At 36.3% G+C, this 25,545-nt stretch overlaps 1 protein-coding gene across 4 annotated transcripts in view; it reads left to right on the top strand.

The window, feature by feature from the left end:
- The first annotated feature begins 9,582 nt into the window (after positions 1-9,582).
- Positions 9,583-25,545, top strand: part of nrm (neuromusculin) — a 242,354-nt gene continuing 226,391 nt past the window's right edge. For 2 of the 4 annotated variants that reach the window (XR_011161798.1, XM_069057101.1), the window contains exon 1: positions 9,583-10,169. Coding sequence is in view for 1 of the 4 variants with exons in the window: in XM_069057101.1 (XP_068913202.1) it covers positions 10,103-10,169 (67 nt within the window). In the remaining 3 variants the exon portion in view is untranslated. The remainder of the gene's footprint in view (positions 10,170-25,545) is intronic. The other 2 variants (XR_011161817.1, XR_011161847.1) reach the window with 1 other exon arrangement.

The raw sequence follows: 25,545 nt of genomic DNA, 5'->3' as shown, positions 1-25,545 counted from the left end.
CGCATTTTTATTCGCGGTGTAGGTGTACAGACGGCAATTTTTTTCAGCAAAAAAATTCACTACTGCAAGAAACAATCCCTCGGAACGAAATTAATTTATAATAAACCGGGTAAAAATTACTCCTACGAGCTTCTGTCAAATCCAAGTTTTTGTTGCGCTCAAGTTCTCTCAGCCTGATTAATTTCAAGAGTGTGGGCGCAAATCCGGCCTGAATGCCGCACCTCTCGCTTTACGCGCACCTCACCCACAACTGGAAATTTATCGTGGAAAAAATAAAATAAAATGACATTTGTGGCGTCTTTCATTATCGTCCTCTCCTTCACGTTCCGTTTCTTAATGGATATTTGGCTCAAGAAGAGTTTTAAACTTTTAAACGGCAATTTATGCAAATAAATTTCCAGCAACCGCTCTCCACACATTAAGAATTTCGTGATTTATATTCGCTTATTTGATTGCGGAGTACCGAGAAAAGATTTCAGCTTCGGTAATAGAATCTTTCGTTCGCTTTTGATTAATATTTTTGTCTCGAGTCGTGAGTTGGGGAGCGAAATTAGACGACTAAACAGGAAAACATTCGGGGCTAATTAAGCGAGTTAACATTTCGCATAAAGCTCTGTAATTACACTGTAAAAAGCGTCTTGAGGACCTTGCGAGACTGCACCACCCGCCAACTGCGTGGCTGCTCTAATAAAGAGCATGAGTAGTGACGAGTATTGAGGGAAAATAAACAACCCTTAATGAACTTTCTGCAAACAAACGCTTTAGTTTCTGAGGAAAATCAATGCGAATGTAAACCTAATTAATTACCCCGCTAGGGCAGTCTTTTTTGCAGCACGGCGACAAAAAACAACACCGTTCTCTGTTGTTTATTGAAAGGATTGTGAGTGTGTCCTCTGTTGCACACTTATTTGCTTTTTTACACCAGCAAGTGGTGGTCTTCAGAGGACCGTTTATATTTAGCCGACTCGCTGCACTAAGATAATTACGTTTTCTATTTTCTTTCTCTCAGCTACTACATTGTACCTTTTAATTACCATCCGACACCTTAACAAACACAGACACTCCACCTCCGATGAAACGTGGCGAGTTTGCGTTTCAGAAGGTTTCATTTTTTCTTCTTGGGCGTAAAACTTTCCCAAACTCGTGCTAAAACGGTGCAGAATTATTAATATTGTACCAAAGGGTAAGATGATATTCATGAATGCCATTTAATATGGTAATCATTTTTAATTAACCAGCAAGTTTCTTCATCAAGCACCGGCTAAAATTTGTGATAAGTTTTACACGAGCTCTTCGTGGTTTTTTTATTTACATTAATAAATTGTTGGGCGGGTCAGAAATTGTCCAATCGATAATTTCGTGCCAGGTTGGTGTGCAATATTTAACGGGAAAAATTGAGTGACGGCTCTGTGTCCTTATTGGAATAATTATTTCATAAACGAAAAGAAATAATTGAGGGGGAGGTCGTGACGTCGCGCATCCGCCAGGAATTGATTTGGCCCAGTGTTTTCTCAATTGTCGTTATTGCTGTGGTAATTAATCATATTTTAGGCCTTCAAACGTTTTACTAACGTTTTAAAAATGACGCCAATTGTACTGTCAGCATAGCCAACATCAAATTTCTCTTGTCAAGTGTCAACATTTTATTTTCGAGTTTATCGTAGTGTTTTTGGGAAACTATTTAATCGAGACATTCTTAAACGTAACTCACCCTTTGTTATTAATATTATTAATTAATAATTGATCAATATGTATTTGTAAAGTTTACGTAGTTATCAGTCATTAAGTTGGTAGTACTTGTACACAGTATTTTGTTTTTAAATGTAGCGTTGTTGAATAATTGTTAAGAAAAGTGCTTTAAAATTGATTAAATATATTCAAAAACTAACAAATTTAGTGATTAAAACTTGTTATGAGTTTGTATCTTGCTTCTGGAAGTGTTCGCAAGTTCTTACGCAAGATGTATTTGGTTGCATCGGCAAAAAAGGTAGGAACTGGATATACCAGATTAATCTCTTGAAATTATTTTTCCAATTTAATAAATATATAAGCAATATTATAAACAATGATTTATAAATATATTGTTTATATATTTGAAAAAAAAGTAAGATCTTTAATGCAAACATTTTTTTCGTTCTCCAAAAATTTTTTCACAGCCGCCTTCGACAATGCATTGTGTCTAAGGACATTTTCTGTGATAGAAAACGTCTAAACATCATTTAATTAGTTGCTTCCTGATTTTATTGATCTTTATCAGCTCTATGCTTTAATTTCATGTATTTACATATTTTTGAACCAATCAGCATTAATGCAGCCACTATACGAGCTTGTATTACTGGTTGCATCATAAACATGTTAGATACTCAGGAGCTTTGCTCAGGAGTAAGGATATAAATCAAATGTTTAAATCTTATGTTTTATAAAATGCAAAAAAAAATTTGTTGGTGTTATAAACAGAATAATATCCCATATGGTCAAAAAAGTGTATGTCTTTAGACTGTTTTTTTTTATTTATTCCAAAATAAATAATGTTTATATCAAAAAGTAAAGAAGAACAAATCACCCTGAGCTGCTAATTTTCTAAACTAATCTTTACTTGTTTGTATTTGCCTCATTTTGTTGTCTCCTCCAACGTTTATCTATTTGAAAGAAATAAAAATTTATCAGTGGGAGACATAAAATTCTCCCAATATTAAATAAGTCCCAAAAAAAGGCATTCCCTTGTCTCGCCACCCGATTTTTTCCATTTTAAAACACTTTGTACAGCGTGCCAGACCGAGTTTTTGTTTTAAATATAACAGCGAACACATAAATCATTTATCTTTATGCGTTCAAACATTATGACGGTTTTTCGTTGGACACAGTACACCCGAAATTCCTTTGTGGAATTATCGATTTCCGCTTTTTCTTACCGAAATCGGACATATTGCGACAAGCACCGCCGTTAATAACGGAATTAGGAAAAAGTCGCATCTACATTCTGCCTACACCGCAAATTGTTTTATTGCCCGAGGAGGTAGCGTTATGGATAGCGCACTAATCTTTTACGTTTCTTTATTATTCAATGCGAATTCAACATTGTAAAAAGAGAGATGTGAAGGATAAGCGCGAAGAGCCACATAAATTATTATGTGGCCAGACTCTGTCCGGATTTGTATGAAATGAAAATAGCCCCTGCAAAATTGCACTCTCCAGATTTATTTTTAATAGGAAAAAGTGGGAGAATGTCGAGGGATGTCATTTCGCGATCGAGGGAAATCGAGACGGGATGAATTTTTCATGAAGATTATTTATAATGAGAACGGCTAAAAGTACAGAGTTCTAGGCAACAATGAAGGGTCGACAGTTAAAGATTAAGGGAAGTTTCAAGGAGGGTCATACCGACAGCAGTTTACCACAAGCATCAAAGATTAAACTAGGCCAAGAAATACCTCTTGCCCGACAATAATTAGAAATTTATGCGGCTTCTGGAACTCAACGAAAATAGTTGATTTGTAGAATAATATACTAATTTCAGCACTCCAAAGCGTCCGATCTGAATATTATGATTGAATTAATTTTTCAGTACAGTAATTAGAGTAATGTAAGAGAAAAGTTGTTTGTAATTAGGTAATGGGTCTGAAAAATTAAAAAAAACAACGTTGTTCTCAAAAATTTTTTCAGGACATAAAAATTTATCCAGCACCTTAACTTTGTGTTTGTGCGTGCTTTTTGTTTAATTAATTTTTTTGCGTAAACGTTAATTAGAGTCTTAACTGAAAACAACCAATATTAAAGTAGCTCGGTTTTTTGATAACAATACTGACACCGCGTGGGATCGCGGAGAACTTTTGCATTTGCCGGAGTGGCTCCAGATTCAGCCTGTCACGTCTAAATCGACGTTTATTTGTGGAATATGACACAGTTTTGTCGCCGTCGATTCAATATTTATGGGAATGAAAATGCACTCAACTATCAAGATACTCCCAAATTGGGTTAAACAATTTAGAACAATGGGGCTGTCAGAACAAGAAACTGCCCGGCTTGCAGGAGACCCTTCGGACTCTCCAGAATTTTAATAAGGTCGGAGGTCAGAGAAGTTGAGGTTTGTATTCTCAACGGTGGCAGTTATTTAATGAACATAATTTTGAAACGGCGGCGGTCAGGGTAAATATTTTGAAACGTCTCGTCGCTCCAAATCGAATTGTGTAAAAAATAAACTGTTGACAAGCGATGGTAAAAAATACTGTGTGGAATTTTTGCAATCTGACGTGTTTGTTTTGGGAAAATAAGTAATGCAAATGCCAGGGTAGATATTAAAAAGATTTTTGTGAAATGGCAGTTGCGAATTTGAGCTTTTAAATTATGTACAAAGCTGCCGGGATTTCTGATGTAATTATTAATTAATTAGTATTGTCGGAACTAATGCCAGATAATTTTCCTCAACCTACATATTTGTTTTTCAGCGCTGGAAATATTCATGCCGCGCTAATATCTAAAAACCCGCTACAAGAGTATTGTCAGTGTCTTTTTTCATTTTTACTGTAAGTGTACATCCAGCTACAATGTTGACAGTTGTGTAGCGTCAGACTTTTATGTTGCTTCTGAGGCCGAGCTATCAACTGTGACTCGCATAATGATGTTTTACGATTTTGGGATTTTTTTGGTCGTTTAAAATATGTAGCATCACTGAATAATTTCTCATTTTCCTGTTTAACATGTTCCAAACATGTTCAAGAAAATTTAAGTGTCTCATGTGGAACGAGCTAAATATTGACTGACGAATTTTTCAACATATCTAAATATTTGCCGCATTTTCATGATTATTTTTTCTTTTTTTAACTTTATAATAGACTTTTTAGAATAAAGTAAATATTATACAGATTGATCTTGTTTTTTCTATTAATCTAAGAAAATGACGCAGCCGTAATTGTTACTTATGGTTTGTCTAAAACTTTCCACACTTTTAGTTAAGTAAAGAACAACAAAAACAAAGCTTTTTTTTGCTAATTGGCATCTGACAACAGAAAATCATAATTTATCATTGCAAAAGTATTACGGTGGGGTCAATAGTAACGAAACTAATGAATAATTTATTTAAAAAATAATAAAAAAATTACAACTCTTCTCAAACTGTTTTTTAAAATAATATGGCATGCCAATAGGTTACAAAAATACTAAACGAATATTTAAATTTAACCTTAAGTATTCAAGGATGTAACAAATAAGTACAAAGTGATCAAAAAGAGAACAAATTAAGAGTGCTACCTCATCTTTTGTTTTATCGAAACGTTTGTCTTATGTTGTTCGTATGCAGAATTAGACTCGTTATGCACAGTTGTTTTATTGGTTGCCTAATCAGCCCCGTTTCGAAAGTAACATTTTAATAACAATGCTTTCTCTTCAGTGGTAAAATGGATTTTATTTATTAGGAGATAATTGTTGCTTACAATTACAGTAAACGTTTGTAAACTTTGTCGAAATCTAAAAGTTGTTTTCTAGGTTAACACAGCACACAGTTGCTTTAAAATTGACATTTAATTAAGTAATTGTCTTATACTTATTTCAAATATTCGATTCGATTCGTGAATACCATATTTTCATAATGTTATATTTTTCAATTATTGTTTTTAAAATCTTACAGAAGCGAAATTAAGTTAATCGTATCTAATCAAATGCGAGAACACATGATCACATTGAATCAATCGAAGTTTAGGATTCATGGGTTAATCGCGCGTTAAAATTTAATTCGAATTAAATATCTAAGCTGGCCCTAAGGGTTTTCTTCATTTAATCTTAAAAACGATAGAAGCCGTAATTATTAATTTAAAAATTTGTTTGCTGTATTACAATTAAGATGTTTTAATAAAAATAGTTTCAATTAAGGCTAATTTGAAAATGTTTTATGTCTGTTACATTATAGTGGATACATTAAATAAACTGAAAATTGACATTCGTCTGTGATTTGCTCTTTATCATAATCAGAATAATTTTAGAACCATTACAATTAACTACTGAAAGAGAATAAAAGAGAAAATGAATGGAGAAGTACACTTCTGACTTCTGTTCGTTTCATTTAAATGTTTCAGTTTTATTGTTATACCTACTTTAAGGTGGACACGGAGAAAAAGGTTTCGAGGGAAAAGCATTAAAGAAAGATGTCCACACAAAGCCCACTCAGCTCAATACATCAACATTTCTTTTGATAAAAAATTCTAAAACAAAAAATTTACTCTGAATTTGGAGGCAAATATCTAAGATTATTACATTATTAACTTCTTTATACAATATAAATTTATAAGCAAAAACATACCCTCAAAGTTACGAAATATTTGAGACGCTTTAAATTTTTTTATAAAACAAACTTAAAGTATTTCAAAAATAGCGTTAGATGGAGTTTATTTATAGACAAGTTTGGGTACCTTGCTTCGCTTTTGATTTGGTTTGTTAATTTTGAAAAATCTGTAGATGGAAATGATTTTTCCACCGTTAAGCACAATCTTAATCAAAGCTTGATGGTAATTAATTACGAGTCAAAGTGCTTTCAAAATGCACGAAAAACCTCCTGTAAACATTTATCAGATTTTCTTTAATGTTGTAACTTTTAGGTTCAAGTCTTTGAACTGTGGCCTGTACGAATGTAATGATAGTGTACGAGGCTTTGGCTTTGGCGTTTTGCGGTGAAAAGCACTCAGGGAAGATACAGATAGATACAAAATAAATGCATGTTTATTGATTGGGCATTACATAAATACTTAGAAACTGATACGTATCTTGGTTTGCCACACAACTATACAGGGTTATTCACATAAAGTGACGAGCCTGACCAGGTAAAATGCAACCCAAAAGGCAATTCACATTCACAAAGCAATGCGCATAAAACATAGACAGCTTTTAACGTCAGCCTAATGAATGTCAAGTTCTGACAGAAAAATATCTCTCAACAAAGTATGATTTAATGACAATAATAAGCAATTAAAATCACAAAAGTAATGGGTAAGTAGGATCACATCGGTTCTGTCATCGTTCGAAAGCCTTTTCAAATACTAAATAGGTATCAACGAAAAATACAATGACAGATATACCTTTCAAATTAATAGAATACCTGAATACTATGGCGGACAATAAATTTAGGCCGGCCTGTCATTGGCTTGACATCAAAATGTGAAACTGGCATTATGTTCAACTAACCCCATTTTCGATTTTTGTCATTCTTGTCATCGTGACAGCAATAATCAAAATTAAAATTGGGAAAAGAAGCGTGCACCAGAGAGAAGTGCTACTACAAATCAGTTATGCTCGTGCGTCATGATCTGTAAGTTACGAAAAGGGCGAAGAAAAGGCCAAACAGCTTGAAAACCTTCAGTTTGACAAACTGACAATAAATGGTCGCTTGCATTGACTTTTTTGAAATGTCAGAAATTTGCCGGCCTAAATTTATTGTCCGCTATAGTACTACTGGGGACACGGAAAACTGGGCAGATGTGTCATTCAATTGTCAAAATTTCTAAACCATACCTTAGCTACTCATAACCAAGCTTAAGTTAATTTGACAGTTTTTTTGAAAATATCAATAATAATGACGGTAAAGGTGCATTTACATTGACACTTTTTGAAATGACAATAACAGACTGCCCAGGATTCCATGTCCCTCATTGTACTATTGGGAGCACGGAATTTCGGGCAGACTTGAAACTTGACTGATATAAAATGTGAAATAGGCTTTAGGTGCTAGACGTATTAATAACCTCATTTTAATATCAACTATTGTCTCATATCATTTTGCAAATTGCATTAATCAATTCTGAACACCTGCAAGTGCTTAGATGTGATTTTCTGAGAACTAAACCGTCTTTTTTATAAAACTTTGGAAATCAATACCTAAAATGTAAAAGAATTGTGCATAATTGTGACAGTTTATTTTGAAATTCCGTCAAAATTAATTATTATGACATTTATGACAATAAAGCTTAGACTACATTGGGTTTTTTAAATGATATGTAAATTGCTGCCCGAAATTCCATGCTCGCCATAGTACCTACTGGGATTCCTGATTTAATTTTTAAATATCAAAACACAATGAATGCTTTCTAAAGTGTATTTTGGGTTGCATTTTTACCTGGTCAGGCTCGTCATCTTACGTGAATAACCCTGTATATGTAGCGTGGAAACTACTTATGGAATGAATTCAGTAATTTCAAAACTAATGACATTTGTCGAAAACGCTGAATTTTTATTTCTCATATTGTTTATTTTGAGCTATGACGTCACACTGATTTTTTGAAATGACAACCCCCACTTTTTTCTTCTCTTTCTGATAGACCTTCCTACTTTCTAACCGAATTATCGATTATGTACACAAAGTTATTGCTCACTTAAAAAAATCAATTACAATAAACGGTCGAAATGCCGACCTTCTTGCTCTATGTAGTGTTGCTGCGAATCATTTCTATAATACACTGGAATTTCACAAGTGCGGACCTGAAAAATGGTTTCGGGGGAGTTGACACCCTGCGTCAAAAAGATTTATTGGGGCCATCATCATTATGAGCCCTACCATAAACGGTCTTGGATTCCAGCTTTCTATAACTTGATATTTGATCGCAATTTTCACTATTACCTAATTATAATTCAAAGTCGGAAGTGGAACAATAAAACAAGTGAGGAGCTCTGTAACTAGTAGAGAAAACAAACTTTCAATATTTGGACCAGTTTGAAATTAAATCGCTATAAAGTTAGCTCCATCCTCGGCTCCATCACACAAATTTAATTGAAAAAAGTTGATCGTGTTCAATTGCTCAATCATAGAATAGTAATAATTGTAGATTGTGCCTACCGAGATTCAGAATTTTTGGACAATTATTAAATGAGTAATCGCAAAAATTGTAACTGTTGGACCACTCGGTATAATGGAGATTGCGTCATCACACATTGAATTATGAAAATCAGATCAATAGCATTAGATAATGTTGAAGAAAAGAGCAACGGTGGAATTGAGCTGATATTCAAATTATGATGAATCCGACTAATCCGAGACTTAAACGGAATGCCACGTATTATGTCGGTCTGCCCCGGATCCGGATGGCCTTCCTGTGGTCAAGGGAGTGGATTGTCTAAATGTACAGCTCTAAAATTGTCAAATAGGCGCAAAGAAGGCGAATCAGTTTTCCCTTCAAAACTTTGCGATTTTTTTTTTGGCGGTAAACTAATTTAAACTCTCAGAAATTTTCACGTCCGAACCGACACGTGACGTTTGACAATTCCCACCAAAAAAAGGAGTCGAAGAGCCCCTCATAAAAAATGCACCCCGCCACAAACAATTTGCAGTGTCGGATAAAAACAGCCGTTCGCGTTTGACGTGCACCGGCTTCAAAATAATAAATTCATCAATTAACTCTCACTTAATAACCCCGAGCTTTAGACGTCCATTAACCGGGAAAAATCATAAATTCGTTCGGCGGGTGGGACAGTCCGCCGTCCACTTTTTCAGTAATTATGTAATATTTATTACGGTTAATGCCTCATACAGCGTGCCTACCACACTCGGGCACCTGTTAATTTCGGGCGCATGTGTAAATTGTGCAGGTTGGCGGCGGTGTTCTTTTGTGTGCTGCCGGTCTTCAGTTCCGTTCCGAACGTCGTCTGCGTAGCACGCGCCGACTCCACGCGCAACGAACGAATCCGCGCACCGACACGAGGCCGCCGATCTCGTCTGTGCTTACCTTAACATGTCTGAGGGCTCGTTCCCCGTCCAGGACTGTCCCGTTCGCCGCGTCTCGTCCCGTTTTACGTTGATGTGATTTTTTTTGTGTGTTCTCGCAAAATCCCGACCTCTCCCCCTGATTAATAACCCATTTTTCAGTCGGGCCGTCGTGTCACGAACTGCTAAATTTAACGAAACGAAATAGTTTTAAAATAGAACTTCGCTGGCTTGAAAACTTCACGAATAAAGCTAGAATAAAAAGACGAAATCTGTCGGTTATCAGAAACTCGATGCCGTTCGATACGAGTACCGTTTAACAATGTGAGTTGAGCTTTCGGTCACGTGGGTTCTTGAATGTCGAGAAGTTTCCCTGTGTTGTAATAATTGTAGTGGTGCGAATCGAATAGGGACTGTTCAGAGATGTACGAGACGAAGAGCTTTTTCGCCTGTCTGCTCCTGGTTTCGGCTATTTTGCTACATTGTGAAGGTGGGTTTATCTGGGGGGATGTTTATCGAAACCGAACCGGGGGTGAATTTATTCTCGGCCGATTTGAATTTTTTTCCGCTGTATTTTTGCGCGGAGACTTTGATTTTATTTTCGCGACCTGACTCATGTTTATTTTAAAAAGCCCCATGGCTCACTTTGACTTCGATAAATTATTAAAAACAAATTTTATTAAAAATGGAGCTTCCCGACGCGGTCTGTTGAACGTTTCGCCGCTGCAAAGGGCCCGATTAAGTTCTCGAAGGGAAAACTCCGCGATCTCTACATTCTACAATTCCAAACAAATTATGACCCTAATAAAAACTTTATCATGCACGGCAGTTTTATCGTTATTGTTGTAGTTGTGACAATAAGCGGTCATGCGGTGCACGTGGTGTCTCAAATTTATTCATCGTTATTTTCGAAAAAAATCGAAAATGTCGTCATCGTCCCAGTTTTCCGCTCGCAATTCGTCAACGTTAATAATAATTATGAAAGGACCTTCGCGACTGTGAATCACAATTTTGCATTCTTCAGATGTTGAGAAACGCTCGTAAATAGTACAAGGAATCTTGGCATTTAGTTGCGTTGAAATATGTTAAATTCGATTTTGCGAAGTAAGAATGGTATCGAGATCAAGTCGGCCGATTCGCCCTTATTATTGGCGTAGGACCGCTGCGGATTGGGTATTATTATCCCTTATTACAAGGACAATTAACAGTAAACGCGACCCATGTCCAGGCGGCATTGCGAATTCTGAAAGTTGCCCCACTTTACGAGGCTCCAACCCCGTCATGATTTAAATATCATCCTAGCGGGGGATGTTTTTCGCTTGCACGTTATAATCGACCATCGACAGCTGGTAGGAGTGTTGTTGTGACGAAACGATCCCTTTGATGGGCGTAACAGGTCGCAGGTGTATTGTCTATTATGCCGCGGAGCCACTTTGCAAACCTTGTTCTGTAAACACGAATTTATGGTGATACATGTGGGGGTGTATTTTTCAAATCGTACAGGATAATTATTTATTTTGTTGTTTGTGCGCGTGGGTGTAGCATTTTTGGTTAAGATAATTACCGGGGGAGATCTCGGAACCGTTTTTTTTTTCGAAAAGTCACGTCGACTTTTGTTAATTGCAAAAACGAGGCAATTGTATTGATCTGTCTGCAAAAAATTAATTGGCTGCTGGGGCGAGTGAGTCGGATAATTTTCTTGGGGTTTATTAAAATTTAATCATTTTTGGCGAGGCGGTTAGAAATTTACACTTGCGATTCGCCAATTTATTATTTCCTACTGGTGGAAGCAATCACGGTTTAAATTTAAACTGTATTTTATTACCTCGACAATTATGCAACCGCTCCCGGTTCAGAACCTGTACGATTTCGATATTATCGTGTGAAAAATGATTTTGCGGCGGCAATTTTTATCTGAATATGTATCGGGCCGTTTGCGGTTTATGCCGTAAGAAACTACGGCAAAATATAAATCAAGACTTAGAGTCGAGGTTATTGTGCGAAAGCATTAAGTTGACGTAAAGGCAAAACATAAAATTTGTTGGCTCGTTCTAACCCTTAAAGTAAGGCCCGAAACGTCTGCACCCTTTAAATGACGGGAAGTTCTTCCGCCCGAAACAAACGATTCGCATACTTTACGGTAATTGTCACTAAAAGCAACATTTAGACTCGTTTTTGTTGTTGCACAATTTCCGCCTAAAAGTCTTTAGTAACTAAGCGACGCTGTTATATTTTTTAATGGGAGATAATATTTTTATTAAGGAACTTCAACATATTCCGGTGATCGACCCAATAATTTCAACTCTTGTTTTCTGGTATTTTTTTGTTGCTCTTTATTGTACCTAAAATATAAATAAAAGAATATTGAAAAGAAGCCTTGTTATTATTTTTGCCTTCGATGTATCCTATTAATCCGAGACATTTCAGATAGATGCGGTAGTAGATATTTTACCGTGCATAATGAAGTAAAGTTAAAAAAAACGAAACAAGTTAATTGACATTTGAGTCGCGATTTTTCGGTAATGATTGAGACTGCTAACTTTGTGTCTGAAGGCAGATCGTTGTCTAAAGAACACCTACGTTTTTAGCAAACTTTCACAAAGGCAAAAAAAATCTAAATTTTACTGTTCATGTAGTTGCTAGGGTGTTGATATGATATGGAAAACAATTGGCGTGTATTTCTACTTTGAATTGAATTTTTATTGAGATAAAATGTGACGATTTAAAAAAAATTCTAAACAGCCGCAGATAAAATTTGTACGCAACATGTGCGATATTACATTATTATCGCACTTGTGTGATACGGCCGCGTTGTACACACTTCACATTCGTGCGGTAATAATGTCTATGTCCCATTATTTTGTTCTGTAAATAGTATGTGTTTATGCATCATCATGGAAATATCACATAATACGGTAAGAACCAACACTGATGAGTTAAAACCGATTGTAGAGTCAAAAATTTATAGCACAAAAGACGAGCGAGGTAAGTTTTGACGCAACAGCAAGTTTTTAATCATCAATTAATTTGGATTAGTTTATGATTTACAAAACTGACGCCATTTTGACTTCATTCGAGAAATTAGATTCTCCAAGATCCTCAAAATAGTTAGTTGTCAAGTGTAACGATAACTTTGAGCGCATTATCGGAGAAAAATTGTGTCCAATTAAGGATTTTTTGAGATTTTAAAATAGACGGACCTAAATCAGGCGAATAAAGTGGATGTGTCACTAAGTTGTACTTCACTTAGCGATTTTTGTATTAGAATGACAATTATCTGGACATTATCCGGATCCAAAACGATTTTTTTCTTTGTTAAACCAGGCTTTTTGTTTGAATTTTTCGTCAGTTCCGCCAAAATCTTGCTATAGCATTCTTCCGTTATCTTTTGATCTTTTGGGAAATAAAAATAAAAATAAAAATGAATGTTGCGTTTTAAAATACGGGGTCATTATAAATGATTGTCTCATCCCAGTAGGCGTTGGTGACGTAGTTGAATGTGCCGTAAGCTTTATAACATGAGTGAGACTAGCATCGCCGATAGGTAGCGCTGCTGGCGGTAGTGTAAATTTGTCTACTAGTTTGTCTAACGTTGCGAAGCTAGCGGCACATTCCAAATTTGTGTGGGTTTTCAACGCCAACTGCGATGGGATAATAATTTATAATAATGACCCTGTATTTATTACAATGCTTTTTCAAACGACAACACAACAGTACTTTGGTCATCAATCGTGACACCAACATCGATTTGACTAAACATGTAATATGAGTGCGTTCGTTATGTATTAATAGAAATGCAGAATTTTTATTATGATTATTGCACCCACTGTCACAGAATCAATATTCAACGGATTCATCTGGTGCACGAATATGAATAGCATAGATTTCAAAACAAAGGAAAAAGTGAATTTTTAAATTTCCCCTCTAGTATGATTGCAGCGTCGGGCAATAGCGTCATTATTGGAGTACTAATAGTATCCATAATTGACAAAAATTAATATTGCAGCGATGTCAACAAGCAGTCTTTCAAAAAGAGAAAATGTATAATTTCCAGCTCGAATGCTGGGGCAATAATAATTCCGACTGAACGAGTTTGTTTGCAATTACAATTCTTATTAATTACTTCGTTTGGAATTTTTTTGTTCCCGTATTTACACTGCACAGGACTGATTCAGTGCTGTTCTATTTCGTTTCAAAAAGTTTATTTTTCGGGATAAACTTGATACCGATAATACCACGAGCATGCAATTGCTGTTTCGTGTTCTGTGAACTGCGCGTGGGCCCCTATTTGTAAAAATCGTCCGATTTCGTGTGCTGTTTTCGACGGTTTTTCTCCGTTGCTCATTGAAATTAGCATACACAAACTCGAGTCGATTTTTCCGTTCAAGTATCAAAAATATTTCCCGGTTTCTGTTCATTCGAGTCGCATTTAGATTCAAGCTAAATTTATATAAATTCAATTCCTCCGAGCGATTTTAAACTCGGCACCAATTTAACTGAATTTGCATATTTTTTACACAAATTTTCATTCGTTCCGAACAGGAAAACTATGGATTTAACATATTTTTTCCGATTTCTTTCACGCTCGAGACGGAAAAAAATCACAGAAATGGAAATTTCCCACCAACAGTACGAATATTTCGAAGGAAAATCATTTTCTTACGGGATTTTCACTCGGTTGCATCGTAACGCGGTCGGTTCCTAGTGCAACACATTAACCGCTTAAAACGGGACGAAATAATCCCTGCAGAATCCAGTTTGGAAAAAAAACTAAAACATCCCCGTATTCCGTGCGAGCACTTAACTTACAACATGCAGATGCGAGGGGATTAGGAATAATTCCATTTGTTGTAACGGGTGAACATTGAAGAGTTCATTAAATGTTAAGGGTTCGGTGAAGCGTACGGAAAAGGGGGGCTGCGATGGGATCATCAGACTGAAGACACTTGATGCGAAATATAAATAACAGCCCCATTGTCGTTAAATTAGAGAAAAACACACTCCGGGCTCAAAGAATGGTATTCTTTTGATGCATCCCGTTACAATAAAATTATTGAAGCTCGAAGACCAATAATATTTCCGAAGCACCAGGATGAAAAGGTCGTAATTGTGATGGCGGTCTCGTTATATCGACTTGCCTATTTACAGACTCGTGAAATTAACGGCCAATTTCCACTAGGAGTTGTAGAAAGTTATGAGAAATAGGTAGTCGGCGTCGGTGCGAAACTTTGCAAAATCCATCCGCACAATACCGTAAAATGGAATAAAAAGCGACGATTTTCGTATCTAAACGTTCGACGAGAGCGAAAGACTCACTGGTATTCCTTCGGCGACATTATTGTGTCGAGGGATAGCTCCTAGACGACGTCTATTCCCATCTTTTCATAATGTTCGAGAAGCAATCCGTCTATTCGAAGGAAATTGCGTAAGAACAACGACAAAAGGAGGCGCAGAATAATTTGCAGAAAAAATTCCAGTTGATGGAATAACATCGAAGAGGCACTATACGTAGTAAAATAACTTGCAAATTCTTTGATGTTCGACTCTCGTTCTTTGTACGCCAATAAAAACATGTCATTTGCTTTTCGCCTGTATTTTTTTCGTTTTATTAAAAATTCATCGTGGCGGCCTCCACCACCTATGCGTAATAAAAAATGAACGGGTCTCGTGAGGTGCTTTGTACTACGGCCCATAAGCATTTCCTATATCGAGATGAACTTTAATCCATGACAGTTTGACGAATTTTACGACTGCCTCCCTTAAGACGTACGCGTTAGTGGTCGCGGAAATTTGTCCCACTTTATACGAAACGCCAGTCGGTACCACGGTGCATCTCTGAGTCAGGACTGTATATCACGGTGAGTTAGCGGCGTGAAAAAAACCGCAGCTATTTCTGGTTTCGAGACGGTGTTGAGTGTTTCACTTCCAAACAACTTTTATTTTCATTTAATTCGTCCGAAGTCTATTTTATTTGAGATTAAGCGGACCGACACCCGATATCTACTAATTTTAAGAATTAAGACTACCATAAATTAGGGCAAGGTAAATCAACTGTCGTGTTAAAATTTGTCAGAAATAGAATTTTAGTCCCGGCGTTAATCTTGTTTCGGTCTGGATCTTGAGTCGTCCAAGCCAACGTACGACGGATGTATAAATAAATTGTTGATATTTACACGTGCACGATCCCATTGCAATTTCGTTTTTCGGCCTCGTCTAGAAAATACTTACCGATTTTCCATTCGTCTAAATCGTCATGACTTTTGTGGTATCAGTCGCTTCTTGGATCTTTTATGTTACCAATAAAAATAAATAATCAAAAAAAAATGGAAGAATAGTTAGTACATTCTTCAACGAGCGTGTAATGATGGCTCGCCTACGGCTCGTGTTGAAATTTTCATCCTCTTGAATAATAACCATTATATGCGAGTTGAAGACTATACTTTCCCCACGACTATACCAAGAAAAAACAATCTTTGAAAATTGAATTTAATTTGACTTTTAGTATTTGACAATTAAAATTGTGCCTCGTTGCGCACTTGTGGCGCCTCGGCTGACGCACCGTGCTCGCACTTGCAAAATGGCATTTTTTAGCCTTGTGATACAAATAACTATTTTTTGTTTAGAATTGCGAAACGTCATGTTTTAGGGGAACGCTCTCTTCAAACCGACTCCTTTTTCACCGGTGTCAAAAATAACCCAATTTCACCTCTTTGAGGTAAAAATGTAATTTTTGTTTAAAATATGTGAACGCATCACAGTCACTTAACCTCCCGGTTCAGTCACTTTGGCTTCTTCCTTCTCCTCCTCGTCTTAACTTTTCCTTTTAAATGGATACAGTCATATCACTGGGCGCGAGCGGTTGGTTTGCCGTTTCCTGCTCGTCAGGAGTGCTAAAAATAAAATTTAATTTACAGCGAGTATGTTCGGGAGTTACATTAAATGGCGTTATCCCGTTCAAAGTGTGTTTTTGCCCGTTTTCCGATCGGAGGTGGAGGTGGTCGCGAGAGAAAGAAACGAAAAGAAAGGGGAAAAAAGACGAAAACGAAAACAATTTGCATGCCATAAACGGCGCTTTATTTAGTGTAAAATATTCCCTGCGATATTTTACTGGCTCAGTAATAGAATTATGAGTAAAACATTTCACGGGCATTAAGTATGCATAGCATATTATACTTTGCTTATTCTTAACTGGGTTATTTAGGATACGTCTCACGCTCTCTTTCATGTTCGGGGTGCAAGGGTTGGAAAAAGAGAGACGGTCTCGCCAAGATTTCGAATAAATTGACTTTATATTCTATTAAGGGTGAGTACTGTTGTTTAATTTAAATTTATTTAGAATATTGTTAAGTGATGTAGCGTCTGCCTGGACCATTACGGAGACCGTTGCGAGTCGATGTGTCTAATTAACAAAAAGTTTTATTAAGTAAATGTGCGTCGGAAGCTAGCTTCACAGGCCTTTGACGTCTTGGAGTTAATCAGAATGTTCGCGAAGATGCCGCCGACCAATTTATAAATGGATTTTGTTACGGGAGTTTCTCGAAAATTATTGTTATTACCCGGAACGAGCTGTTCAAAATTTCTTGTTGTACCGTCGCCATCTTTGAAACGTTTTGACTGTGCGATGCGGCCATTGTTAACAAAACATAATACACTTTGTATTTTTCGCGATACTCCTCGGTGTACAACGGAAAGGTTTGGTTTTTCTTTGTGCGAAATCCTGATTATTTCCTTGTCGGATGAAGGGGTGGGGAAACGTCATGACCGGCTCGTTACTCCGGAAAAATCGCACAGAACAAGGCAGAAAGTTGACCGTAAAACATGGAAAAATGAGTTTTTACACGGGAAAAAGCAACAATAGGTGTCCGTATATCAACTTTCTACAATACAAGTCAAATATAGTAAAACATTAAGGCCCTTCCTCAAGAACAATGACAGGGGTCAGCCTAAGAATCTAGCGGCCTGTCATCCCTAACCGGAACTTTGGACGACTGCTCACGAAGCGCCGGATGTGAGCAACGAACGAGAGAAAGACGAGAACGAAACGACGGCGGCGAAGGGAACACCTCTGCAAAACGAAGACAGGGGATGAACAGGTGTCCGGCGAGGTTGTTCAGTGGCGTAGCTGCGGGAAATGGTGTATCACATCGGGCTGACACGATTATTAAAGGAAAAAAAAACAGGGGGACCGGTGCGAAGCGCGTTTTTAGATACGCTGCTTGAACATATTTATGGCTGGGAATACACGAATTCCTATCGTAGTCACTAATTAGTCATAGCTTTGAAAGCTTTGACAGACTAAATGTCGGGATTAATTAAATTTCGTTTAGTTTTCAGCGTGGCACTCTATTAAATACTGGGGCACAAAGTAAATTACAGTCTATCAGCGATGTCGTTATTCGGTGGTAGGATTACCAACGGCAGAAAAAGAAAAGTGGCATTCTTGTAAGTGACGCCAGATTGCTCGGAATTTACTCACGGAAATCTCTGATCCGTGGATGGAATGTGTTCCGAAACACTTAATCACAATTATGATATTTTCTCTCCATTTTGCTTATTTGAATATGTCTCCGTGAGATATTACCAGTATGCAGTATAAATTTATCGTAATCGATGGGAGTAGAAAGGTGATGTTTCACTCGGTGTTGCTTGTGTTTTACTGAAAGAATTTTCGAAATTGACGTGAAAATAGAAGTTTGTGTTATTGTTCGCGCGTTTCACAAGAAAATAACGTAAATATTATTTCAAGTAACGGCACTAACACAAATAACTTAACTCGCAATTACCATTCAAAAACAGTGTATGTAAACGTCTAGTGAGTTTTGAGAATTATTTCATTCAACACAAGAACTAGCGGTGTGCAGAATAATTCTGTGGCGGTCGTGAAAAAGTAGGTAAGTCAAATAATTTCAAAAATGAGTTAACGATGTTTACACCTTAATAATAAATCATGGAGTTAAATAATTCAGATTTTCACAGTTTAAAATTTACTTATATTGAAAGCAAGTACAGGTAGAAAGAAGTTTCTATTTAATTACAGGATTTTAGGAATGATGTGGAATTTTGAATCGTTGCCCTGAAAAATTAACATTTTCGACTTACCTACTTTTTCACGACCGCCACAGAATTTTCTTTTGAGTTTGATGTATGTATACTGTGGGGTAGAACTGGCTAGTACCGGTATCTTTCAAACGAGCTTGTCAGAGAATGTGTCTGAAGGGGACATTGCGGTTGATGAAACGTGTCGATGTTGGAGGAAATCGGTTATCGACTTGTACTAAAACTACTCGGTTCAGTTCAGTTAAAAATAAACGGGGTACACGTCAGACTGTCGCGAATGATTAAAATCGGGGGATACGCGTACGCAAATAAGGAGTTTTGCTGGAAGAACTCCGGAAATTATCGCAGGCGAAACGCTCCGGATAAATACACCGGCCGACATTGAATTACACGTTTCCGGGGACCACCCTCATTATACATATTGTAACGGCAAACATACGTATAATCTTCCATTACCCAACTCCGCCAGGGAGAAATGGCCGCACTTCTTTCCCCCGGCAACAATTTAGTTCGAGTGGCGACCGTTTTTGCAATGAAATATTCAAGAAGAAGGAACGGCCTAATAGCATTATCGGAATCATTTTAACTTAATTAAAACTTCAACAGAAATAGACACACTTACCTCGGATTTAATGGTTCGCCAGTAAATTAAATCCTCAAGTTACAGACAATCAGCCTGCTGAACAAGTTTGTTTATGCGAGTTCTGTTTTAAATTTTAATCCGTCTCGGTGTCGGTGGAAATTAGTTCTGGGTAGTTTTCCTGGTTTTTCAGTGAAGTGGGAGTTTTTCACTGAAATGTGTACAAGGGTTGTGGCGGGGTCTGATAATAATTTATCAGCAAAAAGCTGCGTACACCCAAGTTCCTTTTGTTTTCAAGATATTTTACATTCCGGTATTGATCTACAAAGAAGCTTGTTCACTAGCTTTGTTAGTTAGAAACTTACATCATCTTGAAAAATAATTGAGAAAAGCCGAAACAGCAACAATTTTTTTTATCAAAAGTGTATTGGGTGCAGACAAGCCAGAACCTGTAACGGGCGAGACTAAAACGATAAAATTAATTATTAAAAATCCTACCGATAACAATTTAAAGCCTGTTGGTTATACATTTTTATTTTTGTAGCGTAAGAATATTTTGAAAATAGGACGATTTCAAAACTCTCCCATCAATTTTAATTCGGAAAAACTAACATTCTGTATAACATCTGGCGTGTCACTAGTTGGTAAATACTGTTGAAATAATATTTATATTTTATAAAACCATCAAAAGCGAAGAGACAATACAAACAATCAAAGGCCGGACCTGACAAATAAGACGAAATTAAAGGGAAATTTGAAAAAATATATCTAAAAAAAATCACGTCAGTGAGAGGAACGAAGTATAGTACTCCCAGAACTCTAACGTTTTATGATAGGCAATATCGTTATGAAGTTAAACAGATTAACAAAGAATTTGGAAATGGCCGTAAATAAACAGAACTTTAAGTGTGGGTCAGGTCAGGTCAGAAAGAGGGCAGACGGTACCAGGTAGTCTCTCTTGGACGAAGTGATCCTCTTCTCACTAGGAGGTGTCAAATACTACTACTAATCCCCTCGTTATTAGTATTGCCTATCATAAAACGTTAGAGTTCTGGGAGTACTATATGTATACGGATTAGACGTCCACTAGCAACTTTGAGATGACCAAGTGGAATACTGAGCATGTTGGAACTTTTCTGAAGAGTGCCTAAAATTTTGAATCGTTGAAGAAACTTTTTTCTTCAAGGGTGTTTGTCGATGGTACAAAAGCCAGAGTTTTTAGCATTCAAGAGGCGAATTATTATCATCTGAATCGCGTACCTTGAACAATTTTCATGAGTCCATTGGTGGTAGACCCAAAATTTGACAAAAATGTCAAGCAATGTTTAACAATCAGTTGAAAAGATAAATGCGACGACAGATTAACGATTGTGGAGCATTTGATTTTTTACCTCACTCGTAAGCAGATTTACGAGTACGAAATTTATGAGTATGAAATTAAATAAAAAAAAAATCGAAAATATGTTTTGTTGCTCGAAAGACAATGTTGAAAGAAATACGATCTATATTTTACTCGCAGGATGAATTATTGTCATTTGAATTCCCTCAATGATGGATTTTAATTGCTCTAAAGAAAGGATCCAACGTTTTGAAATATTTTTTAATTATTTATTTTTGACGAGAAAAACCCTCAATCGTAACCTGTGATTAAATGTTAGAATCCGATACGTTAATAGTTACGAACAAGTATGATAATAATAAGTCACTATACGAATATTTTGTAACGTTTTATCTACTATCAATTATCCATTATTATCGTAAAAAATAATTTTTAAATGAGAAAAATTTATATTACAGAATCCACTAGGCTGAAAACATTTATCACTTTTGTCACATATCTGAACTATTACGAAAATACATACACGATACAAACCAAGAAAACATTTCCTTGAACGTCGAGATTGCAACACATAATGGCGTTAATACCAACCAAATCACGCAAAAAGCACAACCATTTTACCTTGTACTTTACCACACTAGTGCGGTAAAGTATGTCATTACGACATTCAAATGAATGTACAAAGTTTGACGTTATGTACTGATAGTAGGTAAAGAATCTTTCTTAATCAATTATTCTAAATTTGTCTTAAAAAAATCTGACTTTTGTCTTCCACATGAATGAGTCTTAATCTTTTAACTATGCTATATTGAAAGAACTTGACCAGTCCGGAACATTAAAACTTATTCAAAATGCTGAAAAATTTTTCGAAAAATATTTTATTATGTTAAAAGATAAATCCGCATTAAAATCAAGATAAGAAAAGAAAAACAGATCGCATTTTTCTAAAAGTATTATTTGAAGACCCAGTTGGTTATTTTAATGATTAAAGCTGACTTGCTATACTGAGAAATATCAAATTAATCTTTTCTAGAGATTTTTGGCTGAAATGTTAAAGAAACGTTAATTTTAAAGCAACGGTGTGTTGTTGTTAACTTAGAAAACAACTTTTCGACAAAGTTTACAGACGTGTTGTAAGCAACAATTATCCCAGAATAAGTGATAAAATGGGGTTTACCATTGAAGATAAAGCATTAATGATTAATAACTAATTAAAGGATACTAGATTTTTCGAGAGGTAGGCAACCAATAAAGCGACTGTGCATAGCAAGTATAATTATGCGTACGACTCAAACCAAGACAAACGTTTCGATAAAACAAAAGATGAGTTAGCGCTCTTGATTTATTTTCTTTTTGATCACCTTGTACACAGGGACGTTTGTCGAAGCTCACATTTCGAATTCGCTTGTGTGAGGGATAGCTCATTTGTTAAAATTCACTTCGAAAAGGATTATACCGGTTGGTCCATTTTAAGGAGCCGTAGTTGCGGTTCAATTGTTACATTTTATAGTATGTACAATCGAAACATCGAGTGGAACAGGGCTCACGATTCAACGTACATTCACAATGGAAGGTCTCTGCATGTTTGTATATATTAGCTTTATACCTGTCGGGTTCAGTCATACGTTTTAAAAGTTAAAATGTGTGTAGCAGGAGTGTCTCCGGTACGCTTTTAGGGGAATTCCTTTCAAAGGAAATGTAGGAAATCGTGCGCCGCGCGTGCGAAAAAATAAATTGGCTTTCAGAGGAGTTTATATTTTGACATGTAATAAATGAGTTCCAGGCAATACCCACCACTTGACAATTTATTCAAATATCGAAATAAGACGTGCACAATGCACAAAACGGACACATGACGGCGTTCTATTTTTCAATTTAACCGAACGCCGACACTGCTGTCATTGTTTGATCGACGTTTATTTGCGAACTGACCCAAACAAAAGTCCAGCTACATTCAAAAATAGTAAGTCGTATATTTAAAACATGCAGAACGTTTGACCATTAACGTAGACGTTAATGTGCATTTTTCAGATAGTCAAAGTTAAAATTAATCCATTCTGCTGGATATTATTAGATCGGAACGTTAAACAAACGCCGGCGGACTTTTTGTTTTTTCAAAATCGAATCCGAACAGGGCTGATTGAAAACTGGACGTCCATCATCGGTGAAAAAGTTTAGATATTTCGTTTGAATATTTTGTTGTTGAAATGTTATATGAAATAACAAAAAAAAAAAATTAATTAGCAACGAAATTCCATTGTGTTCGTTTCGGCAAATATTTTCGCTTATACGGATGGGTATTTTGAAGTATCATTGTGTCATGGCCTCTGGCATAAAAATATTTAAAATTAATACCGAACGGAATTAGTATCTTCGTAAAAATATGTACAATATCCCGTGGCCAAATCTGTATTTTCTACGTTATTTTCTCTGGACCGCCACGTTTCATTACCTAAATTAGCAATTACGTAAAAATTTGCGTTAAAAAAAATGTATGTTACCTCGGCTGATTGTGCAGAATATTACATCTCGTTATCTGTTTTGTCTGACTTTCTTTGTGTACAATGCTCCGGATTATCTCTTTGTTTGAGGGGTTTAATGAAAGCAGCACCTTGCTGCGAAACGTAAAATCATTATCGGTTCTTGCTACGAAATTTCAACAAATCATTATTATTCACGCTGATTAGATTCAGACATGGCAAGTTGTACAAACAGTACAGTCGGGTTCTTAAGACCGCCCACAATAACTCGAATCCGCAAATGGATCCGCTTTGCCAAATTAATGGAAATAGTTAAGCGCCAGTTAAGTCGTCTCAGATAAACTACCGACCGGATGAAGTCCCATAAAGAATTCAGGAGCTGTCAATTACACTCGCACCGTCATTTTCGTCAACGCGAAACAAAACGAGGAGTCGACTCCTATTGTTTTTTCACCCGGTTTAATTCCCAAAGTAGTTTTGAATAAAACAGTTGAACTTGCAACTTCCATACTCCCTCGATTCCTTTATGAATTATGCTAATGAGAAACTTAAACACATCCCACGGTGGAGCTTTTTTGAGCCAGCAAATGAGACGAGTTTCCAGCATTTTTGTGTCAGACCATGCTTTATGGCAGTGGTCATTTCGGAAAATATAAAACTGCCCCGGCGTACAATTACACTTTGATTGATGGTGGCAATTTTCCCATAAATATTTAGGTAATTATGCGTTACGAGGTGCCAGATGACATAATATTATTTTACGGTGCAGTAAAAATTTTTGTGTATAATAATTGCGGCAATATCGCATGAGTAGGAGTCGTTGAAATGTGCACGGCGAATTATTGTACCTTTCGGACTCGTCTAGTATTATCTAAAATAGTAGGAAGAAAAGAAAACGGATTCACACGGAACAACACTATATCAAATATTTATTTTGAGAGCATTTAGGTCTTTTCCTTTTCGTGCGTTTCATCCTTAAGTCCAAAGGGAAAAAGGGTTCTGTCGCGGTAGTAGAATGTATGGCGTACGAGGAAAATAAAATGCAGTGTTTAGACATGAACAGCTTCAATAACTTGTAAAATGTATTTCTGCTACGTTTGCTTAGGAAAATAAGAGGGATTCTTGACATAAATACTGGCACCGGTGGCGATTCCTATTGTAAATTTCATCCAAAGGATCGCCGTTTTATTGTTGCATTAGTTATATTAAATTCGCCCCGAATATCATACTTTTCAAGTTTCTGACCCAACTTTATTTACTTATTTAGATTTTCGGACATGTCTGAAGGATATTGCGACCTTCGTTTTTTTCCGATCCTCCATGAACGGAAACCAAATTGAAAATGTATAAATTTTTCAGACGCACGTAAATATTCTTCTATAAAAGGGCGATATTTGGCATGGTGATTTTTATATTTGCAGTGGGGTCGCCATTTCGTTGCTGTTAAAGGGACAGCGCGCCATTTTTCCAAGTTTTAATTTCCTTCCCTCGAGCTCTTCGCGTGGGTAATTAAGAAACGGTTTGATTTGTTCTCTGGTATTTGAATCGAGGGAGGAAGTTTTTATCGTTATGATGCCCCCATAAACAAAAACTTCACACAATGAATATTAATACGTCAAACACACAGTCGAGGGGACTAAATAATTAAGGAAGTTCTAAAACTTCGTTTCTTGGAGCAGGTATAATTAGATGGGTATCTATAGAATTGGCATCTGTCGCGCCAGTCAGCTGTTTTCAAGAAAATAATCCTATCACGCAACTTTCACAAAAACGAGCAATCTTCCATTTAAAAATATTCGGAAGGCGAATTATTTGTTCAACTCTGGAGGAATTGTAGCGGCATTTAAAAGGTAATTACATATTCAAAACCGGGGAATTGGTAAATGGTTGGATGTTGTTGCACCGTGAATTTGCTTTGCAGATTTTCTATATTTCTTTCTTTATTTTTTCGTTATATGTTTTATTCATGTTTCTATTGTAGAGACACTCGGTTGCAGAAAATATTTTCGCAGAGTGAGCGTCAGCAGATGATGGGTGCCAAGTAAAAGAGTTTTTTTTTCGTTGTCTGCGCCGGGAAATTAGTAGACGGGGCAACTATTTTTCGATCAATAATTTGAAAGACATCGAATTGCACGTCTTGGACGAACTTTGCATCTTTGAGAATTGAGGGCGTGTCAAAGAGATAGTTCTGGTGGTAGCTCACGATGGAAGATAGATTATTTTAGATAAAATGCAGTTTCGTAATAAATAAAAAATAATGGTTGTTAGGTAGTTAATTTTTTGAATGAAAGTTGTATTTTTGTAAATTTCAATGGATCCATAAAAATAGAGCACACTTTTATGACTTTTCGAGCTAAACCGATCCAAAAATAAATATTAAATGTAATGTTTAAATTTTTATGAGCACAAC

This window comes from Tenebrio molitor, chromosome 1, assembly GCF_963966145.1.
Source record: "Tenebrio molitor chromosome 1, icTenMoli1.1, whole genome shotgun sequence".
NCBI classification, from domain to species: Eukaryota; Metazoa; Arthropoda; class Insecta; order Coleoptera; family Tenebrionidae; genus Tenebrio; species Tenebrio molitor.
This window is presented reverse-complemented; position numbering and strand designations above follow the sequence as displayed.